Consider the following 12,503-nt stretch of genomic DNA (forward strand, 5'->3'; position numbering starts at 1 on the left):
GAGAATAATGTTTGAATGGTTCTAAAAACGGTATAAAATCATAAAAATAGTTCTTGAAACTTACGTTTTTAAAGTATAACAATATAATTATGGATGAGGATCAAACCTTTAACTTTATGTTTCAGTTATATATCATAAAGTTAAGATCATTTTTTAAAAGTATTTAATAAATTATGAAGCATTAAAGTTTCTTTTTGTGTGTATGATCTCGAGAACATTTTCAACTTTTTAAAGTTTAGAGATGCTATTGATAGATTCTAAGATATAAAAAATTGAAAGCTCGTAACGTCATTGATTAATTTTAAAATTTTGCTATATTCTATAAATGATTTTGATTCGTTTTGCTTTATTTGATGATTAAACAAAGTTATTGCAATTTAGTAACGCCAACTTAATTTGAATATATAGTTTGCTTTCAAATTAAGTAGAAAAGAATAGTTTGTTGTCACTTCTCCTTTATGAGGGTGTAGTGTGTAATGGATAATGTGAAATAAAAGATGAGATCAATTATTAAAATTAGATTTTGATAATTAAAAAGTTAGTTATTTTAATACGTGATTTGCTTTCAAAGGAAGTGAAAGGATGTAATAGGCATCGATCTTGAGATTGTTACTTCTGTGACAAGAAGCTATATTTAGCCCACAAAGGATTATGCAAATTAAAAGCTGAAATTACTAAAACTATTTAAAGATTTTGATCTGATTACAAAATTATATATATATATATATATATATATATATATATATATATATATATATATATATATATATATATATATATATATATATATATATATGTGTGTGTGATTTCTTAATTTGCAAATTGCTTTCAAATGAAGTAAAAAAAGAAAGTTGTCGAGTTGGGATAGCTACCTTCCATTAATGATTGGTCCTCGTAGGCGTAATTACAATTAATTCTACCGTTTAAGGATTACTAATTAATAATTAAATGGTTGGTTTGAAATAAAAGGAGAAGTTTGGATACACTATTTATCTATTAATAAAAACCATAATATATTTCTTTTATTTTTAAATATTTTCAAGTTTTCTACCCATTTAAACCATATATTTTTTTTATAAAATTTTAATCTAGTGAATTTAACCCATAAAAAAACAATCAAATTATTTTTCTCAGAAAGGATTTGAGAGATTAAATTAAATTTGACCTTAAGAGATATTTTCAAATATAATAAAATAAACTAGAATATTTACAATATGTAGAAAAATTTTGGATTCTCTCAATAATAGAAATTGCTTTTTTGTTACTGTTTATCAGTGTCACCGATAGAAACATATTAGTGTCTATCAATGTATTATCGATAAAATCTGAGTTTTTTTTTATATTTTGTAAATAATTTATCAAATTAGCTATTTTTGATAATTTCTTGTTATTTTACTAAATGAATTGAAAAATAAAACCTAATCAAAGTATTAAATCTTTAGGAATTTTAAAAAAGATTACCTTTTCAAACATTTAGAATAAGAGATTCAACTTTTGACTAGAAGGTTAATACATTTTCGTAAAAGCATATTACTTGGTGTTTTTATAAATAAAATAGTAATGATATATTATTTAAATTGGTAATCGAAGAATTATTATTTTACTGCGAGGTTATGTTTATTCCGTGGTTGTTATTAAGCGATTACAATTTGTAGAGTTAAACCGGTGCGTTTAAGGCAAGGTAAAAAACCGAGCGAGGATCACAAATTTTAGTCGTTGAGGAATCAAATAACAGGCGCGAGCCAAACAAATAAGGCATATGGAAACGCCGTTGAAAAAGCCAAAAGGGTGCGAAATGAGCCAACGGTCGCTAGCAAAACGACGAATGCTCTGATTCTTTAGTGCAATTTCAGTTCGTGATCTCCCGCGAACATTTCCTTCCGATCTACCTTCATCGCCGGACATTATTTATCTCGAGACGGCCATTTGTCTGCATTGAGTTTTTACGATTATCGAAGATATTGGCTGTTTCTCCATGGATCTGCTGCGATCGGAGCCGATGCAATTGGTGCAGCTGATCATTCCTAATGAATCGGCACGACGGACGATTTTCTACCTTGGTGACCTCGGTCTATTTCAATTCAACGATGTGAGTCACATTGCATTGGAAATGTTATCTTCTGATTTTCGTTCTTCTTGTTTATTATGTTAGGTTTCGTTTCTCTGTTCTTAATTGTTATTATCATTGTAATTCTGAGTTTGTGATTTGATTTTCATTTTCGTAAACGGTAATGTAGATTTCTGAAGCTTTCTACGTGATCTGAATATTTTTTTTCTTTTTTTAATATCGATGATTATTCCTGGACTATATTTTATCAATTAAGCAATCGCAAGTTGATTTCATTTTACGAACAAAAGGTCTATTTACAGATCCTGGATCACATTTTGTCAGGTTCTGCTTCTTTATTCGTAATTGTCAAAGTCCTTAGGATCCTGAGTTCACTACTTGAATATTTGAGGCTAATGTAATTTCCAGAAGTTCTATACAAATCTTTAATCTTATTTTTTTGTCCTTCTCATGACAATTCTTGGATATACTTTAGCAATTAGGAATTCATAAGTGGATTTTATTTTGCGTACAAAACTTATGCTTACATTATTTCGCTAGTGGATCTTCTCGGTTATCATGCTAGGTTCAGTTTTTTTTTTTTTTTGAAATCGCAAGGTCTTTGTAATTCTGAGTTTTCTGCTTGAATTGAATTTCCATACGTGATATTGAAATTTGAACTTGTATTATGATGATAATTCTTGGACTGTGTTTTAACTATTAAAATATTTTAAGTGGATTCTATTTTGTTAAATATATTTTCACTTGAATCGATACAGACTTATTTTGTGTAATCTACGTTGGCAGACAATATTGAGAATTTGTCTTATTCACATCATCGCATTAGGCCTTAATGCTTGCTTCTTTTCTGTTCTTGTTTGTAGCATCTGATCTTTTATTTTCCCTTTTTAGCTCAATGCATCTAAAAGCCCATTCCAACGGACGTATGCTGCGCAGGTGTGACTACTATTCTGATTTATGCTTACGGCTTCGTTACATCTTGGAATCTTGCTTTTAGCCTGCTTATGGATTTTATTTATAAATTGAAAGCTCTGATACTAACAAATAACAGCACCAGCACATAATTGCCGTAAATGGACTGTACTACTAGCCTATTAAGGTTTTGGTAGTATGGCAAATGCCAGAATGAATTGCCTGGAGACTCAGGTTACCTTGGACTCTGAGTACTTTGATCCCAAAATAATTTTCAGTCATGGTTAGCTCAACAACTTACATGACAAATTTTCAAATTTGTATTCGAGTCGAGTGAGGTGTATAACGTGGATAGAATTTTTTGGAAAGTTCATTTCCATTCTTTACTGGGAACCCAGTGGTCTGTCTTACTCTTACGTGAACACCGTATGGACTTAACATGTTTGTGTATGTATATTCCTAGACATTACATGAAAACCGTAAGTCAGTGGACAGTAAGTTTTAACTTTCATCATTACACTGCCACCGCCCTTTGCTTGGAAAATAAGAAATTAGATAGTTGTGCAAGCTTTTATAATTAAAGAATGCCGAGTATTCTGGAGAGGCTTGAACTTGAATCATGATAAATTTCTAGCTAGAATGATTGAATTACGCTTGGTCTAATGGTTATGAATATTAAATAAATACTTATAGATTCCCTGCAGCATGCTTACAAGTAGAGTGTGAACATAACATTTTAGTATTTTTCATTTTTCTTTGTGCCTTTCCTGTCTTTCTCGTGCACATAACTGTGGCTCTGGATTCTGCTTGGATCTGTCTGCTCTTTCCTCTTGATGGCACTTGAATTGCCTATACTTGTGCTGTTAGTGTCATAGCTTATAAGATAAGTTTTCCTACAGAATAATTGCTACACAAGACTTCATCCCATAGTTGATAATGGGTTTTACTGATGTATTGTAGTTGCAGCTGTATCTGTGGCATAAAGGTGAAGGGAGTTTAATTTAAGATTTTATGTAGTACCATTACGTTCATCTGTTGAGGAGATCTTTCCAATGGCTTAGAGAACTTCAAAAATTTTAGCAGACATACCGTCAGTTTTCTGAATTAGCTCCCTTCCCTAATCAGTTATACTGTGAAATGAAACTTTTAATCCTTCACTTTGTAATAAGTAAAGACGACCTTGATGTAGCAAGTGTAGTGCGGTATATCCGTGCTTTTGGTCTCATTTCTTGTTTCCTATTTTCGGTTAATATTTAATTGACAGCAGTTATGTGCAGTTTTTGTAAACAGAATATCTTATGCTTGGTTTGATGGTGTTTGTTTGCCTGCTACCTTTACCAAGCAGATTAAAAGATGTGGGGAAATGGCTCGGAAGCTACGATTTTTCAGGGAGCAAATGGCAAGGGCTGGTTTATCACCATCATCCCATTCTTTAGGGACTCCTGATTTTGATCTGGATAATTTGGAGGTAGTTGGATTCTTTTTCTTCTTTCTTTATTTCTCTCTCTCTCTCTCTCTCTCTCTCTCTAACGATTTAAACCCAGTAGCCTTTCCTCGCCTTTGGCAGGTTAAACTTGGAGAATTTGAAGTAGAGCTGTTAGAGATAAAGGACAACAACGAGAAGTTACAACGCAATTATAGTGAGCTATTGGAATACAAGCTGGTGCTTGAGAAGGTGTGGAATGTTTCTATTGATAAAAAGTTACTAAAATTCTGTCAGTCTTTACTCTTTAGTAATGTTGCTTACTTCTACATTGAAGTCGTCTTATAATCTGTGATCAATAAAGCGGCTTGGATTTTGTCAATTTGTTCGCAATTACTTGAACTTAGTAATTTGCAGTCGGCAGAAGATGGCTTATAACTATTTTATGCTTTCAGGTTGGTGAGTTTTTTCATCTAGCTCAAAGCATAGCTGCAGCTCATCAAAGAGAACTGGAAGTGCAGCAAAACGGGGAAGGATATATTGACACTCCCTTATTATTGGAACAAGTATGTTTTTGTTGTCTTAGTATCGTGTGAGCATTTTTTGTGTTCTTTTGAGTAGTAGCTGGGACTTTGTTGTGTCTTGTAGGAAATGACAACCGATCCAACGAAACAAGTTAAACTAGGATATATCAGTGGTCTAGTTCCGAGGGAAAAGTCAATGGCTTTCGAAAGGATTTTGTTTCGTTCAACTAGGGGCAATGTGTATCTGAGACAAGCTGTGATTGATGGTTCCGTTACTGATCCTGCATCTGGGGATAAGGTTAGCAACGGGAATCCCTTAATTATAGAAGTCAGCTTTACAAAAGGATGAATTCTATTTGTATTTCTCTTGCTACTTTGGGTTACAGCCAACAAATATGTAGTTGGAAGAACATTTGCCTTTTCCCTGATGGTTTTTTTCTTTTTCATTGTTCCTGAATTAATTTGCTACCCCAAATTGTTCTTTATGGCCTTGCCGTTGTAAAACTCACATCTGAATTCCAGGTTGAGAAAAATGTGTTCGTCATATTTTATTCTGGAGAGAGAGCAAAGGAAAAAATTCGGAAAATATGTGAAGCTTTTGGGGCAAACCGTTACCCATTCACTGATGACTTGGGCAAACAATTTCAGATGATCACAGAGGTAACCGCGTTTGTTACTGTATTTTTTTCCTTCATAAGTTCTCTCTCTCTCTCTACCCCCACTCTCTGGTTGGTAGTATTAATAGGTCGAATTTGAAGGGTGGATGGTGTATAAATTGAAGGTGCAGGATGGTGTATTTTGTGGAACATCGAGGTGAAGAGGCTATAATTGTACTCACATTTGAGGACTTTTTGCAGTCTATTTTCTTGCTTTCTCTGTCTCCGGTTATCTGTTCTGCATTTAAAATATTCATTTCTGTTCTAATTATTTACTGCATATGATATTTTGTGGAATAAATTGAATCGAGGCTTTAAAGAATTCATCAGTCTTGGTAGAAAGTCAGTCTTGGACTAGTGTACGAGAAACCTAAAGATGAGCATACGTGATGAATTATAGAAAATAAACTAAGAAAGTTGTGGAACTCTTTGGCGACTAAACAATCACTCTTTAGAAATAAGGAACCAAGAATATTACTATAAAACTTATGGGTTAACCATGAGGTAACTAAGGAAGCAACGACCAAGGTTTAACACTTAATGACTTGTCACAAGATTTTGTTCGCTGTGTACATGTCATCCTGACTTTCCGACTGTTTTGGGATTGGATCATTCCAATAACTGACGAAGTCTTCCCAAAATCAAAGGTAAGCTAGCTGATGGGATCGCACGTTCTGAATCCTTGAAAAATGAGCGAAAGGGCTAGGTTGCTAAATATCTTAATGATTGACATATCGAGCAGGAGGCAATTATAGCACGAGAAACATTAAACTCGAACCCATTCTAGATTTCAACTGCTTCTATCAATAGTGCACTAGAGTTATCGTCCAAATTTTAGCTACCCTTGGGCCCCATCTGATACCTAGCCACTTAGAGTACTACAAATCTAACGACGCCACATTAACAATTAATGTGCATAGTTAGAAGTTAGTTAAAAAAAAATTGGGAGTGCTATTAATTATGATTTTTATTCAAATACATCCTTGGACTTTTAGACTGATGATCCCATTGCTAATTTTTTGCTGCGCATAATCATAGTTTGAAGTTCTGATGAGTTTAGGTGTCTAGAAAGCTCTCTGAATTGAAGACTACCATTGATATGGGGCAAGTGCACGGAAGTCAACTCTTGCAGACGATTGGTCATCAATATGAGCTGTGGAATCTTCTGGTTTGTTTCAATAATTATCCTTGAAATTTAGTGAGCTGTGAAAAACATTTTGTTATTTAATAATATTTATTACCCAGACTTAGATTTTTCATTTTGCTTATGCCTGTATTTTTGTAGCCTGTCTGCATGCTTGTAGATTTCTGCATTCTTACTGAAATTTTTCACTTTGACTTTGACTTTGTAGGTAAAGAAGGAAAAATCTGTTTACCACACTTTGAATATGCTCAGTGTTGATGTTACAAAGAAATGCCTTGTAGGTGAAGGATGGTGCCCTGTTTTTGCAACAAATCAGGTTTGTTTTCTGTGTTTTAATTTCTGGAATCAACATGCTCTTCTAAATCATTTTGGTAGAAGGTGCAAGCAAAATGTATTTGAGATACTTTTAGTTAACTTGGTCGATTCCCAGCAGATTCAAAGTGTGATGCAAAAGGCAACCCTCGACAGCAAATCACAAATCGAGGCTATCTTTCATGTTTTGGATACAAAGGAAGCGCCACCAACATATTTCCGCACAAACAAATTTACTTCTTCGTTCCAAGAAATCGTGGATGCATATGGGTGAGTTTTTCCATTCGAGTTTAGTTGTCTTTCTATTCTTTCAGAAGTCTGACTGCATACATTTTTTTTAACGAGGCAAAAGTATTATATAAGAGTTTGGGAAAACAAAGCCTAAGGATTAATCGGAATGGAACGGATGTATAGGTCTTGTCGTGAGCATATTTGTCTGTATAGTTATGCCTACTAAAAAGGTACCACTTATTCCAAGTGGAATGATTTGATATCAGTGGTTATTAACATTTTAGTTGTACTGAATGAAGTTTCTCAAATCATTATTCTGCAGTGCAGAAAATATTGTCACGCTGAATGTTTCAATTATTTCGCTTTAAGTTCTGCATGTGAATTGGCTGAAAGAGGACATCCTAAGTCTTGGAGATTACCTATGTGCTCATTACATTTGATCGATTTAGTTCTTCCATTTTTTTCATATCTCTAAATGTATTTATTGTGCAGATGCCTAAGGTAAATACTGAATTGCAGGGTTGCTAAGTATCAGGAAGCAAATCCTGGAGTCTACACTATTGTCACCTTCCCTTTCCTATTTGCTGTAATGTTTGGTGATTGGGGCCATGGAATATGCTTGTTGCTGGCAACATTATATTTTATAATAAGGGAGAAGAAATTTTCCGGCCAGGTAATTACCCCCATGTCTTGTAGTGTGAATTTCTTGTCGTTTATCTCCCATTTGAAGCTTATTTGTCATCGTTAACGACAGAAACTTGGAGATATCGTTGAAATGACTTTTGGGGGTCGTTATGTTATCATGATGATGGCACTTTTTTCGATCTACACAGGACTGATTTACAATGAATTCTTTTCTGTCCCATTTGAACTGTTTGGGCCTTCTGCATACGGTTGTCGTGATACTTCATGCAGGTACTAAACAATTTAAATCAACTCCTTTTGAGCTATTTTTCTTCGTGCAAATGATTTACATCCCTCGTTTTTCAGGGATGCTACTTCCATTGGTTTAGTAAAGGTTCGTGATACATATCCATTTGGTGTGGATCCTAAGTGGCATGGCACGCGAAGTGAGTTACCTTTTCTCAACTCTTTGAAGATGAAGATGTCTATCCTACTGGGAGTAGCTCAAATGAATCTAGGAATTATACTGAGCTACTTCAATGCAAAATTCTTTGGAGAAAGCATTAACATCTGGTGAGTTGCATTAATATGGATCCATTTGTATCAATCGGTCGAATCATTTCTCTATTGAACTGTTAATCAATTAACACTCTTTCAGTAGGATTAATTGTTAGAAAATTCTCTACATATCGAACCCTCTACATGGTGGACTCTTGCATGAGATGTCATATAGCCAATAATGAAATTTTAAAAAATGTTTTTAACAAACCAGTCAATTATGCGTCTTTAATAAATGAAACACAAAAGAGCTTCCCTAATGAGTTAGTTGCGACCAATCAGCTTCAAAATATAATATCTCAATACAAGAATTCGGCGTTTTATTTCAAGTGTGAAGATTCCATTTTCTTTATAACTGTAGATTTTGTTTCGTTGTTTCAGGTACCAATTTGTTCCCCAGATGATATTCTTGAACAGCTTATTTGGTTACCTCTCACTTCTCATAATTGTAAAGTGGTACTCTGGATCTCAAGCTGATCTGTATCACGTAATGATATATATGTTCTTGAGTCCGACTGATGATCTAGGTGAAAATCAGCTTTTCCCAGGACAGAAGTTCCTTCAGGTTAATTCTCTTGATGTTTCGTGCTCTTCTTAGAAAAAGGTTTCATATTATTGAACTGGAATCAACTCTAAATAACTAAATTTTTACACTGCCAGCTTCTGTTACTTCTGTCTGCCCTCACTGCCGTGCCATGGATGTTATTTCCCAAGCCTCTTCTTTTGAAGAAACAAAATGAAGAAGTAGGTGATGTTATATTTTCTAAAGTCTCTTATAGCAGCTTCTCTATTTTATTTTATTGTACTTTTCCTTGTCATTCATCCCAATTTCTGATCTCATCTTTTCCAGAGGCACCAAGGACAATCCTACTCCGTACTTCACTGTACAGATGACAATCACGAAATAGAACCACACCACGGTTCCCACGGCCATGAGGAGTTCGATTTGAGTGAGGTTTTTGTACACCAACTTATACATACCATAGAATTTGTTCTTGGTGCAGTCTCGAACACAGCATCCTATCTTCGTCTATGGGCCCTCAGGTAAACACACAACATTTTATCATTCTTTACCCTAAATGTTAATGCATTAACTTTTATTATAGGAATCTGTCGATTTCCTTTGTTGGTTGGTCTTTACCACACAACCAGTTACAACTACTTAAATTAAAAATTACTAAATTAGTTCACATTTCATAACAATATTGTTTTTAGTTTGCTATCTTTTGAATTTTGGGTTTGTTTTCTTATAAATTCCAAATTATGGTTCTGACATTTCTTGAAAAAGTAAAACAATTGAATTTTTAATCTAGTTTAATCTAATTCTAAAAACAAATACTAGTTTTTAAAAACTATTTTTTTTAAGATTTGAGTTCGTTTTCTAAAACAACAAAGAACCTCTCGTGGAAGTAATGTTTTTAATTTAATTTTTAAAAGCCAAAATCTAAAAACCAAATGCGTATAAAAGTTTTACCTTAGTATTTAAAATGTCTGTTCATGTCACTTTAGAAATGTCAGATTTGTAGACGTAAATATTTAAAAAGGAATTCAATATCAACTATTCTTTGCTTAAAGAGATGATAAGTACAAATTACACTGTGTTGTGTTTTACCTTTATGACAATTAGCCAGCCATTTTTAAAATGGCTTTAAACAATCATGTAGTTTGCGAATATGCAAAGGAGTTTTTCACGTCCAAAATTTCTATGTTTCTTGCCATCATTTATAACCTTTTTACTCAAGACACACTTAACCATTCTTTTCTCTTCCACTCAGTCTAGCGCATTCGGAGTTGTCGAGTGTATTTTACGACAAGGTTCTACTCTTAGCTTGGGGGTTAGTTCTGCTCTACCACACCTTTTCTTTCTTCTCCCTATTTTGAAACAAGAAAGAAAAATAGCAATTGAAGAATCGATAACACATATTCTGCAGGTTCAATAGTTTGATCATTCGAATAGTAGGAATGGCCGTTTTCATTTTTGCAACTGTGGGAGTTTTACTAATTATGGAAACACTAAGCGCATTCCTACACGCCTTGAGGCTCCACTGGGTGGAGTTTCAGAACAAATTCTATGCTGGAGATGGATTCAAATTTTCCCCTTTCTCCTTTTCGTTGCTTCGGGAGGAGGATGAGTGACACAAAACTCAAGAGGTTAGTTCCCTTGCATATTGCAACTGCTTTGGTTTCTATATAATTTACAAATTTTGTTGATCATATTATTACCTTTTCTTTTTTAATATATATACCTTAAGTGTTTGTCCACATACACACACGAATGTTAAAATATAAAATACACATGTAAATGTCAATTGCTTATAAAGATGTTTAATTAATTTAGATTTACGTGGTTTAATTAAGTTTGAATTAGGTTAGTGGCCAAGGTATATAAATTTGATTCGCCTATATATTTTTAGAGTAAATTTACCCGCAAAAATTGAAGCAAAAAAAAAAAGTTGTCGTCGTGACGGTGGGATTGCTACCTTCGTTACTGATTCGTCCTTGTAGACGTAATTAGAATTCATTCTATAGTCTAAAGGGTTATTGATAAATGAGTAAAATTCGTGCTAAAATAAATAAGTAGATTCAGAAAAGTTTAGCCAAAATCAAATTTATTTGTTTATGAAGGATTCGGTAAGGTTTAAGTTCAAATTTGGCCCATTTGATTCGGTTTAGTGATAGATAGTTGCAAATGTAGCAATTATATTCAAAATAATTAAGTATATAGCAACATTTTAAAAAATTTGCAAATATAGCAAAATTTGTCAAAATCTATCAATGATAGGAGTTTATCATCGATAGATCATGTAGCAAATGTTGGTCTATCACTAATAAACCATAGGAGTCTATCAACGATAGAAGTCTATCACCGATAGATTTTGCTATATTTGCAATTTTTTTAAAATGTTGCTGCATGGTTAATAATTATTCTAACAATTGTTATCCATTCTAATTACCCTAAAATTTAAGCAAAATCGATATAGATACCAATTTTTAGGATTTGGTTTTAAGAAATGTCAAAAAGAAAACGGAAATATCAAGAATTTAAATGTCGGCCTTTTAAATGTTCAGGATATAGTATGGGTTTTGATATATGGAATAATTAGTATCGTGCAGCCTTTATTTATCAATTAGGTTATATTAATCAATTGTTTATGCATATAGGATGAATTTAAAAACAACAAAATAAACCAAAACATCTCTACAATATAACGAAATTTTAAATATATTGGTAGATATTTTAATAGACTTATATATTGTTGAATAGAATGTAAAATTTTGATAAATTTAATAAATATTTTTAACATCGTACTAATTATAATAATTTCTTTAAATAAAATTAGGTATTTTTATATTGTATATTAATTAAACTTTATTTAATTTAATCACTAAATATGGTTAAATAAATATAAATTAAATAGAATATTAACAATCGATGGTAAAAAATTTTAATAAATAAATAAAATAACATAAAATACGATTGTATTAGTTGAAATTTACGTTTGGGACAAAAAATGGATTGTGATAGTTCATGTTATATTTAACAAATAATCAAAATTAATGAGTGCATGGCATCAATTGATATATTGTTTTTTTTTTTTTCGTTAATCTCCAAGAATGAAAATCCAACGGGGTATGGTAGGTAGAAAATCCATGTTAGATGGATTTTAAAACTCTCCAGACAATATTGCCCCGATTAGGAAAAAGTATGATTCTGTGTTCGATTAAATTTGCAATTTAGACATCCGAGAAGCTAGAGTTCGAGTACTGACTTTACTACTTCCATCTATTCAGTCGGGTATAGTTTATAAATTTATTTGGTTTCATCACGTAGTATCCTGAGACTTCTAGCAACTATTGTACTAAAAAAAAAGAAGAAAATCTTATCAAAATTTCACATGGAACTAATCCTCATTTAATAAATTTTTTGTTTTTATATTTTCTAGTTCTAAAACTAAAAAAATATATTTTAATATATTTTAAAAACTAGTAAATGACTTAAAATATTTATAAAATATAACAAAATTTGAGATAGAGATCTATGAATGTTTTA

At 32.5% G+C, this 12,503-nt stretch overlaps 1 protein-coding gene across 1 annotated transcript; it reads left to right on the forward strand.

Moving 5' to 3' along the window:
• The first annotated feature begins 1,684 nt into the window (after positions 1-1,684).
• Positions 1,685-10,789, forward strand: LOC103488550 (V-type proton ATPase subunit a2-like). Its single transcript, XM_051082358.1, has 18 exons — positions 1,685-2,089; positions 2,960-3,004; positions 4,326-4,448; positions 4,548-4,655; positions 4,859-4,969; positions 5,052-5,225; positions 5,450-5,587; positions 6,644-6,751; positions 6,936-7,043; positions 7,161-7,309; positions 7,790-7,943; positions 8,025-8,185; positions 8,261-8,467; positions 8,834-9,017; positions 9,113-9,196; positions 9,303-9,496; positions 10,228-10,287; positions 10,384-10,789. The coding sequence occupies exons 1-18, from the start codon at positions 1,976-1,978 to the stop codon at positions 10,586-10,588; spliced, it is 2,427 nt and encodes an 808-aa protein (XP_050938315.1). The 5' UTR covers positions 1,685-1,975; the 3' UTR covers positions 10,589-10,789.
• Positions 10,790-12,503: the final 1,714 nt, after the last annotated feature.

This window comes from Cucumis melo, chromosome 3, assembly GCF_025177605.1.
Source record: "Cucumis melo cultivar AY chromosome 3, USDA_Cmelo_AY_1.0, whole genome shotgun sequence".
Classification (NCBI taxonomy): Eukaryota; Viridiplantae; Streptophyta; class Magnoliopsida; order Cucurbitales; family Cucurbitaceae; genus Cucumis; species Cucumis melo.

Coding starts and splice junctions, on each gene's coding strand:
- LOC103488550 (XM_051082358.1), top strand. CDS start 1,976: ATGGATCTGCTGCGATCGGAGCCGATGCAATTGGTGCAGCTGATCATT. Junction 7,944..8,024: donor AGAAGAAATTTTCCGGCCAG/GTAATTACCCCC, acceptor CGTTAACGACAG/AAACTTGGAGATATCGTTGA. Junction 9,497..10,227: donor CTTCGTCTATGGGCCCTCAG/GTAAACACACAA, acceptor TCTTCCACTCAG/TCTAGCGCATTCGGAGTTGT.